Source organism: Mirounga leonina, unplaced genomic scaffold (assembly GCF_011800145.1).
Source record: "Mirounga leonina isolate KUSES-001 unplaced genomic scaffold, KU_Mleo_1.0 Mir_95, whole genome shotgun sequence".
NCBI classification, from domain to species: domain Eukaryota; kingdom Metazoa; phylum Chordata; class Mammalia; order Carnivora; family Phocidae; genus Mirounga; species Mirounga leonina.
In genome coordinates, this window is record NW_023270865.1 from 557,036 (window position 1) to 581,578 (window position 24,543).

At 64.1% G+C, this 24,543-nt stretch overlaps 2 protein-coding genes across 6 annotated transcripts in view; one reads left to right on the forward strand and one right to left on the reverse strand.

Annotated features, from left to right (window-relative positions):
- Positions 1 to 17,094, forward strand: part of NKD2 (NKD inhibitor of WNT signaling pathway 2) — a 27,410-nt gene extending 10,316 nt beyond the window's left edge. The window contains exons 4-10 of the mRNA XM_034998789.1: positions 12,089 to 12,149; positions 13,222 to 13,349; positions 13,808 to 13,903; positions 14,281 to 14,428; positions 14,649 to 14,733; positions 15,353 to 15,480; positions 15,734 to 17,094. Coding sequence (XP_034854680.1) covers positions 12,089 to 12,149; positions 13,222 to 13,349; positions 13,808 to 13,903; positions 14,281 to 14,428; positions 14,649 to 14,733; positions 15,353 to 15,480; positions 15,734 to 16,284 — 1,197 coding nt within the window. The 3' untranslated portion in view covers positions 16,285 to 17,094. The remainder of the gene's footprint in view (positions 1 to 12,088; positions 12,150 to 13,221; positions 13,350 to 13,807; positions 13,904 to 14,280; positions 14,429 to 14,648; positions 14,734 to 15,352; positions 15,481 to 15,733) is intronic.
- A 5,148-nt stretch (positions 17,095 to 22,242) lies between these two features.
- SLC12A7 (solute carrier family 12 member 7) overlaps positions 22,243 to 24,543 on the reverse strand; it is a 41,281-nt gene continuing 38,980 nt past the window's right edge. For 2 of the 5 annotated variants that reach the window (XM_034998930.1, XM_034998929.1), the window contains one exon: positions 22,247 to 23,957. In XM_034998930.1, the coding sequence (XP_034854821.1) occupies positions 23,866 to 23,957 (92 nt within the window). In that variant the 3' untranslated portion in view covers positions 22,247 to 23,865. Of the gene's footprint in view, positions 23,958 to 24,543 lie in introns of all 5 variants that reach the window. The other 3 variants (XM_034998925.1, XM_034998924.1, XM_034998926.1) reach the window with 3 other exon arrangements.

A 24,543-nucleotide genomic window follows, 5' to 3' on the forward strand; every position in this document is an offset into this window, starting at 1 on the left:
CCCCACCTGCTCCCCACCCCCGGAACTTGCTCCCTGCCCCCCACCAACTCCTTGCCCCCACCTGTTCCCTGCCCCTACCTGCTCCCCAATTCCCATACCTGCTCCCAGCCCCCACCTGTTCCCTATCCCATACCTGCTGCCCACCTGCTGTGCAGACAGCCTTGGGGCCTGCACTGCCTGAGGTAGGCCTGCCCAGGTGTCATGGGAGCGTTTCGGGTAGCACTGACCTCTCTCCAGACCCACCGAGATGCTGCCCATAGGCTAACACATGGCACATTCTAGCACATTCTTTTTTTTTTTTTTTAAGATTTTATTTATTTATTTGACAGAGAGAGAGACAGCGAGAGAGGGAACACAAGCAGGGGGAGTGGGAGAGGGAGAAGTAGGCTTCCCGCAGAGCTGGGAGCCCGATGCGGGGCCCGATCCCAGGACCCTGGGATCATGACCTGAGCTGTAGGCAGACGTTTAACGACTGAGCCGCCCAGGTGCCCCTAGTTTTTATTTTTATTTTTTTAAGATTTTATTTATTTATTTAAGAGAGAAAGAGAGTCAGCTGGGGGAGCGGGAGGAGAAGCAGACCCCCTGCTTATTTTCAGGACCCTGGGACCATGACCTGAGCCGAAGGCAGCTGCTTAACCGATGGAGCCACCCAGGCGCCCCTCTAGCACATTCTTTGCCTCCTGCAGGTGAGGTCAGGGTTTCATGCTCAGTGTTGTGGAGCACGATTGTGCCACAGTTCCATCCTGGGCACCTGGCCTTCTGACCGGCAGCCTGTCCCCTGTCCCCATCCACTCCTCGGGGAAGTCCTCCTGACCGGCAGCCTGTCCCCTGTCCCCATCCACTCCTCGGGGAAGTCCTCCTGACTGGCAGCCTGTCCCCTGTCCCCATCCGCTCCTCGGGGAAATCCTCCTGACTGACAGCCTGTCCCCTGTCCCCATCCGCTCCTCGGGGAAGTCCTCCTATCTCCTTGGTAGCTATGCCAGGCATCAATGTCGGCCTCACACGACCCAGGAGCATCTGTCCAGCAGCCCACTGGTCTTGTCTGCCAGGGTCATGCCAGGAGTAAACTCCTGAGCTGTCTCCCCAACCCTGTGCCCACACCCTCGTCTGCCCAGGACAACAGTCTGGCTGCCCTGGACTCCCTGCCACCCCCATCACTCAGCAGTTCCGCCAAGCCCTCAGACCATCCAAGGTGGAGAACCTCTTGTCGTGGCCAAGCTACGCCCATGCCCACAAGTGCCAGCTCCACACTGAGCCCCTGCCCCTTTGCTGCCCACATGGCCAGGTAAGTGCAGCCCTCCACCTGGAGCCACCCTGCTCCCCCAGGAGTCCACGTGTAGCCATAGACCCCCACCACCTGGCCGCCTGCCTGCCTGCTGTCCCACTCTGTGGGTTTCATGTGTGGCTTCCTGCCCTGCCCTGCCCAGGGATCTCAGCCGTCAAGGGGGCCTCAGGCTGCTTCCCGGGACCATCTCCTCTTATCTGTTTCAAACCCCTGCCCTCCCACCTGCCCATTTAACCCATCTTCCCAATACCCAACTGGCTGTTCCCCACCGCCCCGGCCCAGCCGGAGCTGGGTTTCTGAGGTTCCGTGGGCCCTGTGTACCTCCCGGGGTCCCTACTGCCTCCCTGCCCGCTCTGCGCTCACTGGGGGCCCCTCCTGGTGGGACGGGATCCTCCACCACTCATCCCGGGCCTCCTTAGACCTGCTCCTTCTCTGCACTTGGCCACAAGCCCTTGTGGGCAGGCTGGACCACAGAACCTTCCGGGCCCCTGCCGCTCTGCAGAGCCTTGCCCGGTGGAAGCACATAGGCGTGGAGTGATCCTCTTTGCTCTGGGGGACGGGAGCACAGGGTACTTCAGGACTGGCCTTCATTTGCCCAGGAATCCTGGAGCCTGGTTTTCCAGATACGGAATAGGATTTCCAGAAGCATCTTAATACAGCTACGCTTGTTTTGATAAATTCCCCGGAAATGCGGGATCGAGTCCCGCATCGGGCTCCCTGCTTGGCAGGGAGTCTGCTTCTCCCTCTGACCCTCCTCCCTCTTGTGCTCTCTGTCTCTCATTCTGTCTCAAATAAATAAATAAAAAATAAAATCTTTAAAAAAAAAAAAATTCCCCGGAAATGGGGTAAACCGCTGGAAGCCAACCCCCAAGGAGCACCGGACAGAAGCTTCTCTGCGAGGTGATGCGAACCAGCCACAGGCTTCCTGTGCAAGGTCGGGGGGTGGTTAACTGCCCACCCCCCGTCCTCGCTCCTCGTAAGGGGGCGGCTGAAAGCTGTCTCTCGCGAGGCAGGGCCTCGAGCGGCCCAGGTCACGCCCCAGCCAGCCTGTATCCATCTTTGGCGTGTGTATCCGCGCAGCCCTCCCACGGAATGACAAGGACCTCCCCCGGATGGCAGTGTCCCAGATCCATCTGGTCCTGCCACAGAGTGGCAGAGGCCTGAGAGCATCGTCCTGCTCACTGTCACGTGGGGACCACGGCAGGGACAGGGACCACGGCAGTGATGGGGACCACAGGTCCGCTGTTCAGCGTCCCCCGAAGGAGGCTTATGTGTCCCACGTTAGGTTTCTGGACACTTTGGTAGCTGTATGTACATTAGCATAATTGGCTCTTTGGCAATCTTGTTTGCTTGTTTGCAGGTGAAAACCTCTTTCCCGGTGGGGGATGGGTGTGAGCCTCTACCAAGGGGTCTCCCTCCAGGCATTCAGGCCCGCACCACACTGCTCCACTAGCCGGGTGTGCTGGCCACGCCTGCTGGCAAAGAGAGCCTGTGGGCGGGCAGAGCGTGGGGCCGCCCTGTGGACACCCTTCCTACCCTCTGCAGCCCATGTACCGGCCCCTCCGTGGGCACTGGGGTCTCTCCATGTCCAGCACCTGCTGGCCCCTGCCTTGCTCAGGTTGCATGGGCCGTACCACAGTGTGACTCGAAAAATCCACACACTGTGGACCCAGGCTGAGCAATGCAGCTCAGGAGGAGTGAGGGGCCAGGTGCCTGCCCCCCAGGCATCCAGGGAGGGTGCCGCGCAGGCCCTGCGGAGGGCACTGAGGTTGGGGTTAGTGCGCCACGGCCAAGAGCAGTCCACTCCCAGCCCTGTAGCAGGTCAGACGTCGGGGCCTCCGGATGTGGAAGCATCCCGGGGCTCACTGTCTGTGTGGCCAGGAGCTGGGGACGTGGGGGCTGCCTCACCCCAGCCCGAAGGGGCTCACTGAGGCCCTTGCAAGGCGCCGTCCTGTGAGCTGGAGGCCGGCTGGCTCTCCCCGTGGCCCTGGCAAGTCAGTGCATGGCTTGAGGACTCAGTTTCCCCATCTGTAGGTGGGGGCATGGGACTAGATGCTGTCCAGTAGAAGGGGGCATGGTGTGTATCCACGCTGCCCACAGGGTCACTGCTGACCACATCTGTGCTTGAAACGTGGCTGATGCAACAGAGAAACGGATTTCTAGTGTGGTTCCATCTTAATAAATTTACATTTAAATAGCCACACGTGGCCGTGGCTTCCACGTGGACAGCACAGCTCCATCTGAAGTGTAGCAAACCCCCCAGTGTCCTTCCTCTGTGGCTGGAGGTGGAGAAGGTGGTTTTCCTGTGTTTCATGGAATCGTCAACCAAATCGGAGCAGAGTGTTGCGGGGGTGTAGGAACCCCTCCTCCCTGCTGAGTGTGCTGGAGGCTTTGCTATTTAAATTGTCGGACACCTTGTAGATGTAAGAGGCAACTCAGATTATTCGCACTGGTGTTTCCTGTCTCTTTGTGGGACGCACGTGCGTTCTCAGCACCATCGGAACGATGCTCACCTGGCCTCCTGGAAGGAGAAAAAGCATCGTAAATGAGCGTGAATGTAAGCCTGGAGCACGGGCCGTCCTCTCTCCAGCCAGCGCCACGCTTTGCCCGTCTCCGCGGCCCCATCCTGAGAGAAACCCATCTCATGCCGCAAGTTAAAGCCGTGGGGACCCCGGGCCATGGTCCACGGTGGATCCCACCTGCGGGAACACGGAGGGAATCGGGATCGGCTGACATTTTGGTGCCATGGTGCTTTCCACTCCGTTGTGTAAAAATGTCCCTTGTAGAGTCAGAAGTGCCTGAGCTTGTGGGCGAGGAGGGAAGACTGCCTACGGGAGACACCTGGGTCCAGACGCCACAGTGCGGAGGGCCGCGCGCACGTGCCTGCGAACTGGGCTGGCCAGAGGGGCTGCTCCGGCCGGGACGATGGACTGGTCTGCCCCCCCCGCCCCCCGCCTCACACAGCAGCAAGTCTGGACAGTGTGCGTGACACCACGATGTTCAGGCGATGATCCCTGCGAGGTCGAAGCCGCTTGAAGTTCCCGGGTCACAGCACGGAAGGAGGGACACCTCTTGGGGTCTCGGGAGCCTTTAGAGAGGAGGGGCTGCCTAGAGAGTGGGGGGCAGTGCAGGGGTCCCCGCAGGATCATGACCTGAGCCGAAGGCAGTGGCTTAACCAACTGAGCCACCCAGGTGCCCACGGTTCAGTCTGTTTTGATAGATTTTCTTCAGGTCATGGGTCACCCCCGCCCCCAGCAGCCCGCTCTCCTTCTGAATGAGGTCTGGGATGGGTGTGGATGCCTGGCAACAAGCATGCAGTCTGTGGCTGGCCCTCTGACAGCTCCCTTCCCAGTCGTGTCACTCCCTGTAGCTCAAGTACCTGTCTCCAGGTGGGGGGGGAGTCCTGGCCCCCGGGGGTCTGCACCTGGCTTTTCACATGACCGCTGATCAGTGAAAGACGTGATGACGTCTTCCCTGACGTCTTAGGGGCAGGTATTCCTCCAGCAGCCGGCCTGGGCCCACCCCTGGGAACGCACGCGCTCGCTAATTCATTACGATGTGCTTGGGCGGGCTGCCAGGCTGAGTCACCCACGTGGGTCCCGGGTGGGCACTCCCGACCCCCGTGGTGCAGGCTTTCAGTCATTCTGCCACACGTTGGGCAGCCGTCCCCCAGCTAGGTCCACGTGTGGGGTCCTCAAGGACTCTCTCAGGGGCCAGGGTGTTTGGGGGGGCATGGGTGCTGTTAATCTCTGTAGAGCAGGGTAAGTGGGGTTTGTAATATATTCCATATCTTTTCTTAATAAAACAAGCAAAAGTATGGCAAACTGTGCTGGGGACAAAGGTGGAGGCAGAACCCTTTTAGTTGCCCGACCTCATTCGGGAACTAAGTTCCAGCAGAGCGCTGGCCTGTGAAGAGACAGACATATTTATTTCAGGAGACCCTTTGATCCCCAAATTACTGCGTTTCTAGACATAAATTCCAAATTTGGTGATTACCAAGTCTGATTAAACAGTCCTAACCAAGAAGTACTGACGGACAAAATCTGGAAAGGCCCCTTTTGGGGCTTGAAGCCTTGTAATTTGGAAAGAAAGAGCCGGAAACCATGTGCGCTCCCATGGGAAGCCTGCCTGCCCGTCTCTGCGGGAGGCTGTGGTCTCGGGGTCCTTGATCTCGGGCCGCTGCCCCCGGAGCCCGGCAGCCCTCGGGCGGCCGAGCGGGGCCTGTGGGACTCAGCACACACGTGTCAGAATCCTCAAGCCCGTCAGACCACTTTGGCACATCTGAAACTGTTTAGCCGCGGAAACAGGGCCGCGCACTTCAAAGCCTCCATGGAGCTTCCAGACAGACGCGCTGGCGGGTCGCCTCTAAGTCCGACTCCGTCCGACAACGGCCTCCACCTCCGTCTCGGGGGTTTCTTGTCAAAACAGACCCTGTAAGGAGCCCTGCCTCGACGTTCTTAGACGCGTGAGGGCAGATGTGCCCCAGATCTTCAATCCGGTGGCATTTGGAAACGGCCTCGGGTTCCTGGCAGGCAGGAGTCGGCCTTCTCCTTGGAGGGGCCCCTGCCCGTCCCCTCCCTACACCTGCAGTCCCCGCCCGCCTCCTGCCTGCCTCCTGCCCTGGCCCTGGCGCTCATCCTCACTCCTCTGGGGGACCCCGACCTTGCTCGTTGCCCTTCCCCCCAAGGCCCAGTTCTGCATGCTGACCCCAAATCCCCACCTCTCACCCCACATCAATCCCACCCCATGTCCTGCACCCCGACAACCAGAGCAGGAGCCCAGGCACTTCCCAAACTGCCCCAAAGTGGCCTTGGCCACCCGCAGCACAAGCCTGCTGTGGGACCGCCTAGGGGACCCCACGCTGGGCCTCTCCTCTGCAGCCCTCGGCCTCCTCTCTAAGACCCACAGACCCTCACCTGCCCTGTCACTCCACCATCTCCTGCAGGTAGCTCCCTGCCCCAGCCTACCCCGGCACCCAGCGCCCAGCACCCGGCACCCTCCACCTGGCACCTGGTGCCCAGCACTCCTCCACCCAGCAGCTGGCGCCCAGGACTGCCACCACTGGCAGGACCAGCCCCAGCAGAGGTTGTCCCAGGGGCTCCCGATGCCCTTTGCCTCTGGGAGTTCGGGGCCGGTCAGGCAGTGCTGACTGCAGAAGCCAAAGGCCGGTGGTTGTCCTGGCTCCCTGCCATGCAACCATGCAGAGCCACCTGCAGCACCCGTCACGACGGGGGGGGGGGAGGTTAGGCTACGTCCCTGATGGTCAGAAACCCTGGTAGGCCTGTCGGAAGACCCCACGGTGGGGGCTGAGCTGGCGGAGGGTGGGCAGCTGGGGGCACGGTATGGAGAGGCGCTCTGTGAATCTGGGAGCACCGTCTTCCACTTCACGGGGACACTTGGTGAACAGCAGCTTCTAGGTGGGTCTCTGTTAAAGGGCCACCCTCCCCTGCGGGTCTGGGAGGCCCCAGTGGCTGTTACATCGTCGAGAGCACTTGGTTCTGGAAAATGGCCAGCAACACACCTGCCTGGGGTGGCTCGTCCTGCTCCCCCACACGAGCTCCCTGTCCCCTGCACAGCGCACCCCCCTCCCCTCCTCAGCTCCTCTCCCCCATCTCTCTCCCTCCCCCCACCCTTGCCTGGACTCCCTGCTGCAGCGCAGCCGCCTCCTCTCCCAGGCCTGCCCCTTAAATTCAAGGAACCGGAGTATTTCCAGGACCCTAGGAGTCCCAGGGGCTCCAGGTCATGAGGGGGACCCTCTGCATTTTTAATGCAAAAGAAGGGGCAATTCACAGAGCGGCACTGGGCAAGGGTGGTTCCCCAGTGGTGGAGGGAGGCAAGTCCCCACCCCGTGCCTGCAGCCCAGCCCTCCATGGGGACATGGCGGAATGTCCTCGGATCCTTGCTCTTGTTCCTCTGGACTCAACACGCAGCGGGTTTCTAGGCAGGAAACCGAATTCTCTGGAAAAGCCCAGGGAGTCCTCCTGGAGTCTCCGGAAGGAAACCCGCAACTGCCCTTCCAGCGATCTGTCCCCCCATTTTCGCTAGTAGCCTGGCGTTGAGGCGGGAGCTGTCTCCCCGTTGCGCTCAGGATGTTCTCACGGGGGCCTTGCATTTACAACAGACCCGTTCCAGAGCGCCCAGCGTTCTCTGTGGAGAGCAGGTTTTGAACTGGACGCTCTAACAGGTTGAGAAGGAGGAGTTCCTAGAAAGGCATGTGTGTGTGCCACGCAGTTTTCCTCGGGGTCTTTCCAGGAGTCGGGGAAATGGATTTCCAAGGAAAACAGACCACTCTCAAAACCCAGGAGTACATTTGCTGAAATACAGATGCACCGAATTCTGGAGGATAGGAACATTGAAATTTGAAAAGCACACTCCTTCTGGGGGGGATTGTTTGCATCACAAAACGCTTCTTCCCGTAACCCCAACACCCCCACACCCACGTGGCCTTAGATAGGAGCCCTTCTCCGGGATGCGTGTGATCTCTCAGACCTCACACCGCGGGCTGGACGGCCAGCATTGTACAGTTCTGGTGGCGTGGGAGTCTCCAAGGGCCAGCGTCCATGGTGTGGGGTCCATAGGAACGTGTGGCTGGACCTTCTGGCTTTTCAGGGCAGGCCAGGAGCTGAGATTTTTCTTCCAAACTCCCAACACCTCTGCACCCACGGGCAGCTGTGGGGGCGCCTGGCAGGCTCACCCGGGCAATCCGGGCTCCTCCAGGCAGGACCCATCCAGGCTGGCGGCTGCTTGTAGGGAGGACAAGGACCTAAGGGGTCTGAGCTCAGGGCAGAGTCTCAGGAAGAGATGTGGACGGTGGCCTCTTGGGACAGCTGCCCGAGGGCCCATGTGGCCTCCTCTGAGAGTCCCTGCAGGGTGAGAGGGACAGGGATGGCACCGTGGGGACTTGTGGCCGAGGCCACAGCCACCGACCTGTGACTTGTACTCCTGCCCTGGCGGCCAGCAGTGCCCGGCTGATGCTGGATGATGTGCGGTTGGCAGCCAGAGGCGGGAGCGGAGTCTGGGAGGGAGCTGCCCCGAGGGTCAGCAGGAGGCCTGGCCAGCACTGGGTGGGCTGAGCCGCCAAGAGGCCCCTGCAGCAGGGACAGAGCCATCGCCAGTGTGGGGAGCAAGGAGGACAGTGCAGAGACCTTGTGTTGGGAAAGCCAGGAGGGCAGGGGAAGCCAGGGAGTGCAGGGGAAGCCTGGGGAGGGCAGGAGCAGCCGGGGGAGGGCAGGGGCAGCCGGGGGAGGGCAGGGGCAGCCGGGGGAGGGCAGGGGAAGCAGGCCGAAGGAGTGAGAGGCCGGCAAGGGGCTTCATGTTCGCTGCAGGAGGCTGGGCTCTCGGAGGGGGGGGGCAAAGGGCCTGGGTGGGCTGCTGTGGCTGCAGCAGGGCTGGGGGTGCCCTGCTGCGGGAGGTGGGCCCTTGGGTCCCCGGGCAGGGCAGGTGGCGGCTGGCCAGGGGTGGTGGTAGGTTCGTCCCAGAGAAAGCTCTCGGCCCTCGGTTTAGCCAGAGCAGCACGGATGGAAGGGCATTTTGTGTGACCTTTGTGACCAGGATGAATTTGTCTGGAGTTGCCAGTCGCAGGGACCAGAATCATTACTTTTCCCCACAAATGACCCCCTTTTCCCTATTTTACCCCCTCCGGGGCAGCTCCCTTGTGCTCTCGCATCGGGACGGATGGAGTTCTGCCACGGAAGGTGGCCAAGCCAGGCTGGCCACCCCCCGCCACGCGCCCGTGTGCATCCCGGGTTACGGCCTTGTTACTGCGGGAGACCAGCCGAGGGTCCGCGCTCCCGCTTCCGGGTCTCGGGCCCCACCGCCCACCCCGGGAGGCGTCGCTGGGCTCGGACTCGGGCACGGAGGCGGGCCTCAGGGTGACTCAGTCTCGGGCCCCGCCGCCCACCCCGGGAGGCGTCGCTGGGCTCGGACTCGGGCACGGAGGCGGGCCTCGGGGTGACTCAGCTCCTTCCTGTAAAGCGGTTGTGCACACCTGAGTCTCATCCTTACGTCCGTGGTGGGTGGGTCCTGCTGCCCTTTTTACTTCCGGGATTGTAGCAGGGTGAGCAGAGTGCTGGGTCGTGGCAGAAGCATCTAGAATCCTGCTGGATCTGAGCACTCTGACCCTTAGCCTGGCAGGGACCCTGGGGGATGCGTGGCGCGGGGTGGTCAGAGCCTGGGGACCTTTCACCGGGCAGGTTCCGGGCCACGCAACTGGGTCCCGTGGAGAAAGTCTGATGGGGCGTCCCCTGGGGGCCCCCCGGCCTGGGCCTCGGCCGACCACCCTTTGTAACACGACTTCTGTTCTCACGTTCTGCAGATATAACCCTCCCATGCCCCGTCCTCCCCCAGAGGAGGCCAACCCTGCACAGGCCACGTCCCGGGACTCCAGGCGCCACCTCGCTCCCCACGGAGGCGGGGACCTCAGCCTCGTGGCTTGTTCTGTTCCGCAGAAAGAACTTGGAAGTGCCTGGCCTCTATCTTAACGTCCACCGGGGAGGGAGCTCAGCCTTGCCCCACAGGGGAGAGCGGGCCGCGTGCTCCCGGGACCCCCTGCGGTGGCACAAGGACCCCATGCGCCCCGAGGGGCTCCTGAGCGCTGCAGCAAAAGCACGTCCTGCCCATGTCAGTGGCCGTGCAACAGGGCGTCTGTCTGTCGTGAGGGGCACCATTGTACTTCCCACTGGCGTCCCGGGAAGGAGCTACACAGCGGCCCGGTCCTGGGGTGGACGTGTGGGGACTGGGCAAGAGGGAGATGCCAGGAGGGGCAGTCCGTGTGGGCTGTGGAGGCGGCCGGGCAGGCGTCCTCCTCCCACCCCCCAGAGCCCTTCCTGGGCCCAGGGACCCGCGATGGCGCCCGCCGCCCTGTCCCGTCAGAGCCCGGCGCAGGCTCCCTCCCGGCGGGCGGGCGTCTCCTCGCTGCCGGGCCCCACCTGTTGCAGACCCGCCCGCTCAGCCCGCAGATCTTCCAAGAGCCAGGAGCGCTCTGTGGGTCGTGCCTCCCGGGAGACCCCCTTCTCCAGGTGGAGGGGCCGTCCGGGCTGGCCCTCACCAAACCCGGGGGCAGCGTGCGCCCAGGAGGCTGGGTGTGTGTGTAGAGGGCTCTGTTTCCCTGTGCCCGAGTATTTAGGCACATTAGGAACATTTCATGTTCCTCTTCACGCCTCCTGCAAAACAATGTTTGTACATTTAGGTGAATGTTCCAGTTTTTTTTCATGGTTTTTGTTTTGTTTGTTGTTGGGCTTTGCATGCAGAAGGAACATGCTAGAGATGCTGTGCTTTTTAAACACCTGACATATGTATTCTGGCTTTGAAGAGGGCCTGGGTCCCTTTTCCTCCTGCTGTGGACACAGGCCACCCTCGAGGGCATGGGTAGGAGGGCACTGGGAGAGTCGGGCTGGCGGCACCAGACCCCTCGCCTGGCCGCCTGTGAGCACACGGCAGGTGCGGTGAAGGCAGACTCAACACATGGCACCCCATTTGTTTCCTGCGGAGCCCAGCGCCTCGGGCAGGCCCCTGTGGTCCCCTGTGGGCCCCTGTGGGCCCCGGGCCAGCGTGAGGATGCTGCCAGGCCGCCCCCGGGGGGTGGGGGGCTCCGGATGGTTTGGGCAAACCCTGAGGGGCCAGGCACGAGGCTGCCCCATGGCTGACTGTGGCCTCGTCCTCCTCTCGCTGGCCCCTGAGCCGCCCACTCCTGCCGACGCGCCCTGGGCAGCAGCCTGTAGGCTTGACGGCCCCAGGAGAGTGCTGCTCATTCCCAGTCCGTCTGGGGAGCAGGAGCAGAGCTGGCCCCATGTGCCCCCGCTGTGGCGCTGGCTTCAGGCCCATTTGCGGATGGGAGTGGGGTCCAGTCCCCTCCCCTGCCCGGAGCCTGGGGGTGGCAGTGGGTCCGTCGGGAACCTCCTGCCATCCCGTGCCGGGATCCTAACCAGGCCGTGCGGTTGCAGCAGGACCCCCATCCCCCCTGCCTGTTGAGACAGAGCATCTGTCGGGTGTCGGGTGCCCTTTTGGGATGAGCCCCGGGGCCCCCTTGCCAACTTGGAAGCCAGGCCAGTGTCTGCAGGGGCGCCCGGGTGGCCTGGTGTCCTGTCAGGAGACATGATACAACGGTAGGGCCCAGGAAGACTCCAGGCACGGAGCGAGGCCTCTCCTTCCCACCCTCTGCCGCCCTGGGAGGTGCTCTGCTTCCTGGCGGGCCAGTGTCCACGCCGTCCGGGGACCCTTTGATTCAAGGAGGCTTCCCTGATCACATCGTTGCTGTTTCTCTGTCCGCGTTGTTCACGTCTGTGAATTATTTCGGAGACCGTAAACTTCACTCTGCAGCTTCCCTCCCTAAACCACCCCCCACACGGGAGGCCATCCTTTCCCATTTTTCCGCAACTGGTCTTGAGATGGGCTGAGGAGGCCAAGGGGCTTCTGCCTGGCAGGCGCGCCCATGCCCTCGCCCCTGTTCTTGCGGGAAGGGCCAGCGGTGGACAGGGAGCCTCGCGTGGGCAGCCTGGTGCCTGTCCTGTGCCCGTCTCGCTCAGCAGACCGAGCCACTTGGCCAGCGCATGCAGGGCTCACTTAGCAGCAGCTGCAGTGGTCACAAGCGGCCACGGCCTCTGGACACGGTGCCGAGAGAGCTGGGCAACGGGGGGCGGGGGTTGCTTTCTAAACTCCGAGGCTCAGCGCGGCGTGGAGGGGTTGGCGTTTCTGGGCTGAGAGCGCCTGACAGCCCAGGGAGCTGGAGTCCGGCACAGCCGCCCAGCTCGTGCCGGGGTCTCCACCGCTGAGCCTCCTGGTCTCACTGCCCTGTTGTTTCTGCAGGGGCCGCCCGGCGGGGACCCGAAGGAGGGGCCTTTCTGGGAGGACCGGTGTCCCCTCGAGGGTAAGTCGTCCTCCCCAAACCTCATAAACTAGCCGTGCCCAGAGCTCACGCCGGAAGCTGCCCTCAGAGCCCTGACCATGGGGACCCCACTCCTCAGCGTGTCCCAGACCTGACCCGTGGATTCGCCCAGGCCAACGCAGGTGGGCCACGTTCTCCGGTCTCAAAGGCAGTTTGGTCTTAAAATATACTTGGAAATACATTTCTTTGGGGGCTCCTTACATGAATTAGGGGATTTGGATTTTGGATCTGGGCATCTGAGAAGCAAATGTTGGAGTCTCTGAGCTTTTAGGACTTCGGAGTTCCCGCGAGCCTGTGCATGCCGGTGGGATGGCCGGGCTTTGTATGGAAGCCATTTGGCGAATCCACGGGTCAGGTCTGGGTGCCTGAAGCGGTCAGCGTGTGAACTGCTGACCGACCGGAGTCCCTGCCACAAGTGAGCTTCTGCCGCGGAGTGTGCCGGCCGATCAGACGTGTGTCACTCGGGGTGGGGAGTTGTGTGGGGTGCGAGGAGGCTGACCCTCCCCGCTGGGGGCTCAGGCCTAAGTGGGTTCCCCACCCTGCCAGCACGGGCATGTGTCGGCCGCTAAGCTGGGATGGGCCTGAGCTCCAATCCCGGAGAATAAACGAGCGCTGGTTGCCCATCCATCCCCGGAGCTTGGGGACGAGGTGCTGCCCAGCAGACACAGCACACACGTGCCCCTGGGTCCTGGTGTCCAGGGATAACTGGGCTGTGTGGATGGGGAGGGGGCGCAGGGCGAGGCAGTCGGGCGGGACCTCCCTGCCACGGCCTGCCCGGACCCCTGCTCCTCACCCTGAGTGCCCGGGCCCCTGCTGCCCGGGCGGGGGCCCACACACCTGGCCCTGGCTAACCCAGGGGAGGGTCGCCCCGCCATCTGCACAGCTCCCTTGACGCCCCCTTGCTCTGAAGGACGGGCTCTCAGGTCAGGCCTCGGTGGAGGGGATCAGAGGTTGGCGTGGACTCCGTGGCTCCCTGGCCCCACCTCCTGCACCCCGCTGCCCCCGTCCCCGTCTGGCCCGGAAAGCACCCTTCCCAACCCTCTCCTCCCTCCAGTGGTGCTCCCCCCGGAGAAGGCCGAGAGCCGTGAGGGCACAGGACCGATCTCCAGTGTGGTCAATGCAGAGAGAGCAGCAAGCCGGGAGGGCCCACGAGGGCCAGGCAAGAAGCACCTCAACATTGATGTAGGTCTTTGTTCCCCCTGCCCCCCGGGAGACATCGGGTCTGGGCAGGCGTCTCCCCCTCAGGAGGCATCGGGTCCGGGCGGGCGTCTCCCCCTCAGGAGGCATCGGGTCCGGGCGGCCGTCCCCCCCTGGGAGGCTGCGGGCCGGGGCAGGCGCAGTGGGCCCTCGATGGGCGTCTGTGGACCCTGCAGTCTGGCAGGTGCGGCTGCGGTCGGGGGCCTGGAGGTGGTTTAAACCTCGAGTGTGCCTCCAGTGAAGGTCAGTGGGCTCCAGAGCCGGGGGGTGTTGCTGTGAGTTCAGTCAAAACTGACCACTGTGACACCAGAGAACTTGGGCGCTTCGGGGGCCTGAAGGACACAGAAACCGGCCTGGGGCCGTGGGAGGGGCTGGTCTTCCCAGGAGGGCAGGGGCCGGGGCCCAGGGTGAGCCCGCGGTCCTCTGCCCCACGTGCCTTGCAGGGGCTGCAGTGTGACGTCTCTGTGGAGGGGGACAGCCACCAGGAGTGGACGTTCACGCTCTACGGCTTCGACCACAGCGGCAAGGCCACCAGGGAGGTGATGCGCCCGGCCGCCCACGGACAGGCAGATGCCGCCCCCGTCCCAGGAGGCAGGCGGGGCGGGGCCGGGGGTGGGGCCTCTGTCTGGGGTTCAACTCCCCAGGGCGGGCGGTAAGGGCGCCAGGGGCACCCCTGCACTCTCCTCGGCTGGCCTGTGTGCAGGACGTGACACCCGACTGCTAATCCCCTGAACATAGATTCGGGGTCAAATTTCAGCATCCACGAGATGTGATCCCCATACCAGCAGGGCTGCCCCCGGGCTGCCCGGGGTGCACACAGGGCTAGACGGGACAGGCGTGTGTGTGGGAGGCCGCCTGGGGGCAGCCGAGGGCCCCCTGCCCGGTCTGCCTGTCAGTGACATCGGGCCGTCCTCAGGACATGTCCAGCCTGGTGCACACCATCTACGAGGCCATCGATGCCTCCGTGAGCCACTCGTCTGGCAGCAGCAGGACCCTCCGTGTGAAGCTGACCGTCAGCCCTGAGTCTCTCAGCGAGAGGAAGGAGAGTCCCCCCACAGGCCAGGGTGAGGGGCTGTCCTGCTCAGACACCCCGGAGACCCTGCTTGAGACGGCAGCCCGTCCCACACACCCTGTCCCCACAGCGCTCACTGCTCATTCCCCGAGCCTCTGGTTATGGTCAGCTCCGTTTACCGGTCAGCGCCCCAACCCTCCGAGGGCGAAATGCCTGTCTGGGCAAAGGAGTGCGTGAGTGGATGAGCAGGGAATGCGCTGCCCCCCTTTCAGACCGGGAGCCCGCTCGCTGCAGGATGGAGGCCGAGCTCACCGGGGACCCCGGGGGGGCCGACAAGAGGCCGTCCGCACACGCCAGGTGAGGGACTGCGGTCCGGCTCCGTCCTCTGGCTTGTCCTCAGTGGGAGCAGCCCGCCCACCCTGCCACCTGCAGGCCTCAGGGCTGTCCCCTCAGGACGGAGCCACCAAGCCAGGCACCTGGCGCAGAGGGCGGGACGCTGGCCGAGAGGCCCCGGGCACGGCCCGCCATCAGGGTGAGGGCAGCAGCTTGGGGCCTCTGTGGCGGCTGACGCTCTGGCTGGGGCTGAGTGCACTCAGTGTCTGAGAGGCGGGGGGGCTTTGAGGGGCAGTGGTGGGTTGGCCTCGAGACCCTCCGTCGCCATGCTCTGGTGCCCTGTGGGTGTCACTGGGCAGTCTGGAGGGCCCGGCGTGGTGACCCGCTCTCTGCCGCAGACTCGAACGGTCCAGCGCTCGTGAGTTCTGTGGGGCATCCCCGACGGTGGTGCTGGGGTCGTGCTGGGGGCCCCCGGGGCTGGCTGGGGCCTTGCTGTCCTCGCTGGCCTTCCTCCTGGGTGTTGGTCAGGGCCCCTGCGTGGACCCTGAGACCGCCCGCTGCAGGCGCCCCTCCGCTCCAAGTGCCCTGCTCTGGCCTCATGCGGCCCCAGGAGCTCAGGCCCTCATTCCCGCGGCGCACGCAGGAGGCCCGGCGCCGACCCCCACCCCTGCTGCGAGCGCGGCCCATACTGCGTGGACGAGAACACCGAGCGGAGAAATCACTACCTGGACCTGGCTGGGATCGAGAACTACACATCTAGGTTTGGACCCGGTAGGTGCGGGAGACCGGCCCTGGGTATGAGGCCCTGGGTACAGACACCTCAGGGGCAGGAGCCCCGCCTGAGCGTCCTGGGGTCCCTGCAACGAATCACAGCACAGTACTGCATCCACAGGTGGGCCCCCCGTTCAGGCGTGCGGGTCGTCCCTGCCCCAAGGGGAGACGTCCTGGGCCCCGGGCGGGTGTCCCAGGCGCCCCGTGTCCGCGGGGGCCCTGCCGCGGTCTCACAGGCACCCTGGCTCTGCAGGGGCGCCGCCGTCACAGGCCAAGCAGGAGCACCTGGGCAAGGCCGCGCACCCCCCGAGCCGGTCCCGCTCCCAGGAGGCGGACACGCACACGGCACTCCAGCGCCGGCCCCAGGTGCTGGCCGACCACCCGCTGCTGGCCGCAGAGCCCGCCGTCAGGGCCCTGGACGTGCAGCCCCGGTTGAAGGGGCAGGAGAAGCAGCTTCTCAAGCCCCCCAGGGGCTCAGGGCGGCCGCCTGGGGCGCCGGGCACAGGCAAGCCCGGGAGAGCCTTCGGCTGCCCCCCGCCGGCTGCCCCGCCCCAGGCCCCCCAGGACGGCCACCGCCTCCCGCAGCCCCCAGCACAGCCCTACGGCCACAGGCGGTCCCGGAGGAAGAGCAGGGAAGTCCACTCACCGCTCAAGGCGGCGCTCGGCCAGCCCGCGGCGATGGAGCACGAGGTGGTGCGGGCCCTGCCGCCCATGCTGGCGGGGGAGGGCTGTGCGGTGCCCGTGGTCCACCACCACGAGCACCACCACCACCACGAGCACCACCACCACCACCACGCCTCCTAGTGCGTGGCACGCACCCCCGGGCGGGGCCCCCACGGAGGTGCCCGACGGCCGCTGCTGGGAGGGCTGCCGTCCGCCCCTGCTGCCCTCCGCAAGGACGCCGGGCCCACGTGAACACGTGGGATGCCGCAGACGGCGCTGTTATGAAGCTCTTTCGTGTCACCCTTAAAACCAAGCGCGGAAAAATGCACGCGTGTCTGCTCGCTGGATTCCAGACGAGGCCCTGTGGTGCTGGGCCTCCGCTCAGGCGCGCCGCGTGCTCGGGGCGCACAGGGTGGCGAGGGCTCCCTGTTGGGCGGCCCCTCCTGTAATTTGGTCATCATGAAGTCAGAGGGGTGGGCTCGGGGCAGCCTGTGTTCCTGGGTGCACGTGGCCCCCACGCGCTGATGGACAGAGGGCGGGCGGCCACGCGGGACACAGAGCTGTCAGGAACCGTGGCAGGAGGCAGTGGGCAGGGCCGAGGCCCGCGGGAGGCGGCCTCTGGACTTGCGTCGTCAGTGGACAGCATCTTCAGCATCTTCCCAGCGTCATCCGTGGACGGAGACGTGGACAACGGGCAGGCTTCTCATGCTTGGTGGACGCACACACGCGAACATCCAAACGCTCGGGCACAGCCTCGGTGAAGCTCCCCTTTGGGAAAGCGGGATTCGCTCTGGGACATCAAGAGAGGGGCTGCAGACCAGCAGAAGGCCCGGGGGTGCGGGCAGCGGTCCCACTGAGGCAGGAGGCTCCAGAAGAGCAAGCTGACCTGCCAGCAACTTGAGGTCTGTGCCGGCAGTCCCGCGTTGTCTTCCGGGCGCGAGGTTGAGGAAGTGCGGGTGGTTGAGGCATGAGCACCACCCCCGCCGGCTCAATAAAATACGTGCATTTTGTACTGCGTCGTACCCGGTAGTAAAACAAGCATTTCGGAGACGTTCTGTCCACCTGCCCCAGCAGTGTGTGGGCACACGTGTGCGGACCAGGCCGCCCCGCCGGGTGCGTGGGAGAGTGCGCGTCTGTCTCTTACACACATGTACGTGCACGCTCCGTATTGATGGATAACCTTTCCCCCCACTTTACTGCATAAACAAACAAGAAACCCCAAAACCTAAGCCCCAAACTGGGCTCATGGTAACGGGACACTTGGCACCACATCTGGGGCCGTGCAGACTAAGGCTGACAGTGGCTGTGTGTAAACGGGACTCTGTCTGGAGAGGCCGGAGCAACACCTGCCCCCATCCACTCCTCCCGACATGCCCCACGCCATCCCCTGCCCCTGGGAGACCCCCACGCCACCCCCATCCCAGGGGGTCACTCTCAGCTGTGTTTCCTCACTGCACTTGGGGAGACCTGTGTCCCCACCAGCACGCTAGCCTCACCCACTCCTGCCACCTGGAATCTCGTTCCCGTCTGCTCCTGGGCGCCAACCCACGAGCTCCGAGGCCACACGCCTTGTCCTCGGTACCAGGCAGAACACCACACACAGGGGCAGCCCAGTGGGCACTGGAGGGTGAAGGAATGAGTGAACCAGGAGTCTCAGCCCAGAGTGCGTGCTCCCAAGAAGCCTCGCTCCAAACAGAGCCCCCTCTGGCCTCAGCGTGGCCTGCCACGGGAAGTGCCCATGGAGGCCAGGAGGGACAGTGGGCCTGGAGGTCCGGGGAAAGCAGGAGGCCCGGGTACTGCTCAGGAGGGCGGGCAGGAGTCAGGGCCTGGCCAGCCCTGCCCCGGTGGGGTTGGCGCCCCCGTTCCACAGGGCAGGGAAGGTGGGCAGTGCCGGGGACAGCCTGAGGATTCCGTGTTGGGGCTGTGGGCAGGGGCGGGTGGAAGCTTACTGGGAATCCCAGGAAGGGTGTGGGGCACTGGGTAGGGCTTCAGCCAGAGATTCTGGGGACGAGCCATGGTTTTAGAAAGAAGGGGTCTCAGAGCACAGAAGGAGGGGCAGAGGCAGGTGGGAAGGCAGAGGGACCGCCCATGATGACCACTAGAGAGAACTGGCTCTTTCTCTGGCTTTTTGTTCCACTCTGGGCCGGACAGATCAGATGATGCCGTGCACATGGGGGCTGCTGAGTCAGAAACACCTACATGGACACCAGCTCGAACTCTGGAGTTCCCAGGCCAAAGGTATGGAGACGGTCTTGGCGTCCAGTGGGGTCTCTCACTCACCGTGTGCTGAGTCTCTTGGGTGGCCCTGAGCCATGGGTCTGGACCAGTGGCATGGAAGTGCCCAGGAGTTTGTCAGGGATACCCGAATCGTAGCCCGGCCAGAATCAGCCCCAGACCGAGACCCGGGACTTGGGGATGAGAAGGTGCGCTGCAGGGGACTGGCCTGTCCGCGTTTGCTCCTCCCTGGGGAGCGGCTGCCCTCTCCAGGTCCTACCCTCAGCCCCAGCCGGGGCACGGCCAGTACCTGATGAAGCCACGGGAAGCCCAGCGTCTCCTTCCCAGCTGCCCTCTGGGGCAGTGCCACCCTCCCCATCCGTCCAGGCTGACTGAGCGACTGTCCTGCAAATTCTCTCCCTCCGCTTGAGCTGGAGCATCCACCTTCTGCTCCCGGGCATCCGGGAGCCTGGGATCTCAGGATTCAGGGCTCGGACTGATTCAGCCCCATGGACTTGCCAGGGTCTCCCAGCCTTGGTAATCACGGGACCCAATTCCTGTATCTCTGTGTACTATGCTTCTGTTTCTCTGGGGAACCCTGACTACTGCGGAGACCACTTACAACAGCACCCACGATGCCAAACGCCTGGATGGCCAAGATCTCAACTCAGGCACCGTGAACTTCATCGGGCGTCGTCTGGAAAGATCTAAACGGAGGGGCGTGTGCCTGGGTGGGTCAACACAGGCAGCTCAAAGCAGCAACTCGGTCCCAGCTGAGATCTCAGCCAGATTCCTGATGCTAAAATGCATGGAAAAGCAAAGGGGTGAGAACATGCGCAGCGAGGTGAAGGCACTGACCACCGCCAGGACATGCTGCGGCCACGGGAACGAACTCGGCACGCCAAGGCCAGGCTAAGCGAGCCACGGAGCAGGCAGGAGGCCCAGACGCAGCTCCTACAAACACAGCCACTACATTTGGGACAACGGTGCCCTACGGAGCACAGGCCGGGTGCCCACGGAGAAATGGTCACCTGACCAAAGCCCGGACCCACTCCAGGTGAACACACAACGTGAAGGATGCTCTGGGGTGCGGGCGGGCGGGCGGGCGCACTGGTGCGAGCCCCTGGAAACGCTGAGCGGGAGCTCCCGGCCCGGGGGTGCACCAGGGGCACGCACGCGCCCACGGGGGGCTCACACGGTGGGGCGCCTCCCGGAATGGAGATCCACACCGCCCGCCACGCCTGCCTGGGCCACTCCCACTGGCAGACCACCTGTGGCAGGTGGGGCCTCTGAGCCGGCGGTGCGTTTCCCACCCGAAATCAGGAGAGAAAAGCAGGACACTCCTCGAGACGCTTCTGCAGACGCTGTCCGCTCGCGGAAGGACAGTCGGGGAGGCGATGCTGTGCCGGGCGTCCCTCGGATGAGGACGCTGGGATCAACGGCCGCTCTGCTCTGAGGCACAAGTCCACGTGACCCCACCCAGCGGTCAGTGACGATGGGGGCAGATGCTGCGAGGAACTGTCTGGGACCTTTTGGTTCCCGTCCCCCTCACCTCCACCCTGTCTCTCCCTCGGGGCACCGGAGGCCACCGCAGAAAAAAAACACAAAGCCAGAGAAACCGTCTTGTCCCCTGAGCGCCCGGCGAGGTCCTGGTGAAAGCAAGGAGCCCGGGAGGAAGCTGGCGGGGCCTGCCTGGCACCCGGCCGCCCCGGGAGAGGCACCAGCAGGGCCAGACCCCGGGGCCTGGGTGCGGGAGCCAAGGGACGGGTGCAAGGACCGCACACAGGGCTGGGCCCAGGAGGAAGGGGCCCCGGAGGTGCCAGGCGCAGGTGGCAGCCCCAGGCAGGCGGTCAGCCCAGCCCAGCCCTGCAAGGAGGGGGCGCCTGTCCACCTGGGGTCCCCGCATCGGCTGAGCGTGAATCCTGAGGGAATGTGGGCTGCTAACGTCAGGTCTCAGCAAGGACAGAAGCTCACTGTGACCATCTCCGCCTGGGAGGAGTACCGAAACCGGCACCACGTAACCCTTTCCTTACCGTCCCTCCCCGTGGGGCCGTGCCCATGGTACAGGGCACACGGCCACGTTCCCGATGCCGCAGCTGGGCCACGTGCACGGCGCGCAGGACAGGGCTTCATTCAACTCCCAGGCCAGCGTCCCCCAACCTGCCCTAGCCTCACGGCCTTCCCCTCCCACCAGCTTGGAACCACAGGCTGAAGGCGGGAGCCTGGAGCGACGGCCCAAAGCACGGGGCCCTCGAGCTCCTCGGGGCTCCCAATCTCCTGGGCCTTGCTCCCAGTGCCCAGAGGCCCCATCACCCTGATGCCGGAGTCCAGGCCTCCCTGGCCACAGGTGGGCTGTTGTGCCCTGCCCTCACCTCTATCTCCAGCGGGACCCCCATCTCCTGGACCCCCACCCCCTGCTGTCGGCTCCGCAGCCTCCATCATCCACACCGGAGGCCCGGCTCCTGCTCTGACAGTCCCCTGCCCGGTCCTGACCCCACCTCGGAGCCCCTCCCACCCTCAGGCTGTCCCTGCCTCAGGGCCTCGGCACCTGCCATTGCCTGTGCCTAGACTGACCCCGTCTCTCCTCTGCCATCCGGTCACAGCTCCCCCCACACGCATGTTGGGTGCTGGCTGATGCCTCCTCGCCGAGGCATGGACGGCTCACAGCTGTGCAGAAGGGTCTCGGGCACAACCGCCGCTCAGGCCCATGGGGGGCCGGGATCTCTCCTGGCAGTGAGAGGACTCGATCAACTTCTCTGAGAAGGTGTGACATGGAGTCTGAAGCCCCACGGGGGCCTCTTGGCTCGCTCGCTCACAGAACCTGCCCCACGGGCCCCCTGGGCACCGGTGGCCGAGTCAGGACCCTCGGATTCTGCTAGGTCCTCCCCGTGCAGCTCCATCTGCGTGCCCCACCCTGCCCTCTGTGCCCGGGACATCTGGGCCCCCTGCCCCAAAGGCCAGGCCTCTGCTCCACGTCACATGTGTGGGTGCCCGGGCCCGGCCAGCGCTCACAGCAGGCCTGAAGGAGGGTCACTCCCGATGGTGCTGCAGCCGCCTCGAGCCAGGCCCCCAGGACACAGGGTCGGTTGCCACGCCACACGGCTCCCTGTCACGGCCGCCATGCTGAGCGTCCTAGTTGTTCAGAAGGTATGCTCTCCACAACCCCTGTAGCACACCCCGTCACCCCCAAAGCAGCCCCGTGCCCAGGGTCATGGGTTCTCCCTGCCCCCGACCCCACCCGGGGAGTGGTCACCAGCACGCCGTCTGGCTTTGTCCGTTCTGGGCATTCCGTGTACGTTAGCATAGGACACGTGCCCTGACTGGCTGCTTCTGCGTGGCCCCACGTCCTCAAGACTGCTAGAATTTCATTCCCTGGAAGGCAGAGACCCCGTGGTCTCCCACTCACCAACGGCTGATGCCGGGCGCCTGCAGTTTCGCTGCTGTGAACGCGTGGGGACACAAGGCCCCTTGGCTCTGGCTCTGGGAGCAGGAAGGCTGGGTTGGGAGGCCACAGTCTAGTGGTTCAGGACCCGTGGCACCTCCTCGCTACCCCCCCCGCCACGCGGGAGGGCTCCAGGGTCTCATGCTTGTCCTCCCATTGGGCGGTTAAGTGCTCACGCCGTGAGCCTGGACGCTGGAACAAGGGGGCCCCTCTAATGACGGGTTTTCCCTGCGGATCCCACCCTTCTAGGAATTACGACCTCAGTAACTGGCAGCATCACGTCCTCGTGCTCGGACCCTCCCACTGCCTTTTGCTTTGTTCTTTACGCCTCTTGGGCAATGCAGGTGATGATGTGTGAGCCACCCTCTCTGCCCTGGCCGATAGGACCAGGAGGCCCACGGGGAGGGAGGGAGGGTGCTTCTCCAGCAGTCCCACCTTCATGCTGAATGAGACACGGAGACTTGTCCACGTACTCAGCTTTTATACAATTTATTCTTCTACCAACAAATGATACAAAGACAAGGAAGCTAGAAAACAACGTGGAACCAACTTTGATTGGCTGCACGTGGGGCCCCACGAGGTTGTGTGGAGGGGGGCGCGCAGATGCAGCCGAGCCCTCCCACTGCAGCTGCACTAAGGTCTACGCCATGTGAACAGGGGTTGGGCGCACGGGGGAGGTCCTGCCACGCAGCCCTTCCATAGCGCAGTGTCAGCGCCACGGGGCCCTGGGGACGTGGCTCCGCCCCTGACAGGCCAGGGGACCGAGAGCCAGGGAGCTGGGTTTCGCTGCTTCACTGGGTGCAGAACAGCGGGGGGAAGAGCATGGATGCCCGGGCCTGGCTGCAGCGGTTTGGCACACGCTCTGGCCAGTGGTCACTCTCGACGACGCAGACCCTCTGTGCTGCCCAACAGCTCCTCGAATGTCTGGACATTTAGCCTCTGCCCTGACCTGAAATCTGTGGACCAGGCGACTTCCTTGGGGTCTGAAGAAGCCAGAGAATGCCAAGGACACGGCCGTTTGGGGCTTGTTCACAGAAGCAGTCTCTTCACTGATGCCCTAATTACCACTGAAATCCCCAGGTGCTTAAATAAATAAATACACCACACAGACGAAGCACAGGTCACCACAAGCTACAGCAGTGTGACTGGGACCACGACCACAAAGCAAGTCCACGGCCAACTGAAACAGCCCACAGTGCCCCACATGTGGCTGCCACCATCCCCCGTGTGCTGACAGGAGGGGACAGGCACACGGGCTTCGGCTCGCTCACTCAGGGCCGCTGAGGCCCTGGGCACCCCGTCCGTGGAGCCTGGCGCGTGGAAACCGAGGGCCATGGGTACGCACACATCAAGCGGGGAACCGTGGTGAATTCTCAGAAACGGGGCCCAGATGCCTGTGTAGGACGTGGCTGTGTCCCAGCTGCAAACCCAGCCCGGGCGTGGCAGGACCCCTGCCTGGGTCTCTGCCCCTCAGGCAGCTTCCTGGAGCCGAACCCCCTGGAACGTGCCCACCCGGGATGACCATCCACGTCCCCGAGGAATCAGGGTCCCCCTCCTAGACATTCCTGCACCAGGCAGGCACGTTGACCAAGGCCACCCAGTGAGCCCGGGGTGGACGGCTCTCCTCGGCCTTAATTTATAGGAACACAAACAGGGACGCTGCAGGGACAGGCGCTGAGGAGGCTGACCGAGGGACCAAGGCTCTCGGTCACCTTCCTGAACGGACCCCTGTGGCCCAAAGTGACCTTCAGTCAGAGCAGGGGTTTCTCGTGAGCATCCTGGACGAGGCAGAACTGACGCGCAACCATGACAACCAGACAGGTCTGGCCACGGAAACCGCTTCTGGAACTCACAGCCTGAGCGCATGGCCAGTGCCGCTGGTCCCAGGTCACCGCGAGCCTCCCTCGGGGGCATCCACGCCTCCCCTCCACGCGAGGAAACCACTGCAGCTGCGGGCTGGCTCCGCGCCTGGAGGGAGAGCTGTGGGGCTATTCTGGAAACTTCCACAGGAGGCCAAGTGTAGCATAATCCCCAGCCCACCCGGCGTGTTCCCGTGAGGCTGAGTGTCAGGAGTAGATGGTGACTACCTCCCGGCCGCTGCCCCGGACCAGAAGGACCCTGTCGAGCCCCTCGGTCAGGACCTCGAGGAACTCCATATCTGGGGTGACCTGAGTTAAGGACAGCTGGTTACACTCACAAGAGTCCCGGGCAGAGGGAGGTCGGTTTGCAGGAAGAGGCCCAACGCAGGCCTCAGCCAGGTGCCCACCGGATGCACGCTCAGATCAGCACGCGGCAGGCCTGACCGGGAACCAGAGCCCCGCCCTCACCCCGGGGCTTCAGCACAGATAGGAATCCATCGAGAGCCCTAACAGCCCGCAAGTCCCAGTCCGGTCACCACCCAAGCGCAGAGTCCTCAAGCTTGTGGTTAGATCAAGGCTTTAAGCCCAAGAGCCACCTGCTAATCCCCCACCCCCACCCCCGCTACCCACATTCCGGCACCAGAGGGGAGGGCGGGGGCCATACCCCAGAGGGCAGCCCCCAGGCCGCACACCCACTAGGCACCCAAGTCCCCATCACAGGACGCACAGTTAAGGGTGCGAACCCAGCTCATGGTAGAGCTGACCTGTGACCTCCAAGGTCAGGCCTGGCAGCCTCCAGCCAACCAGGAGGGGCACCAGCTGAGAAGGGCTGGGAGGCACATGGGGGACCACCTGTGCTTTGGCTCACCTGGATGAGGGGACACG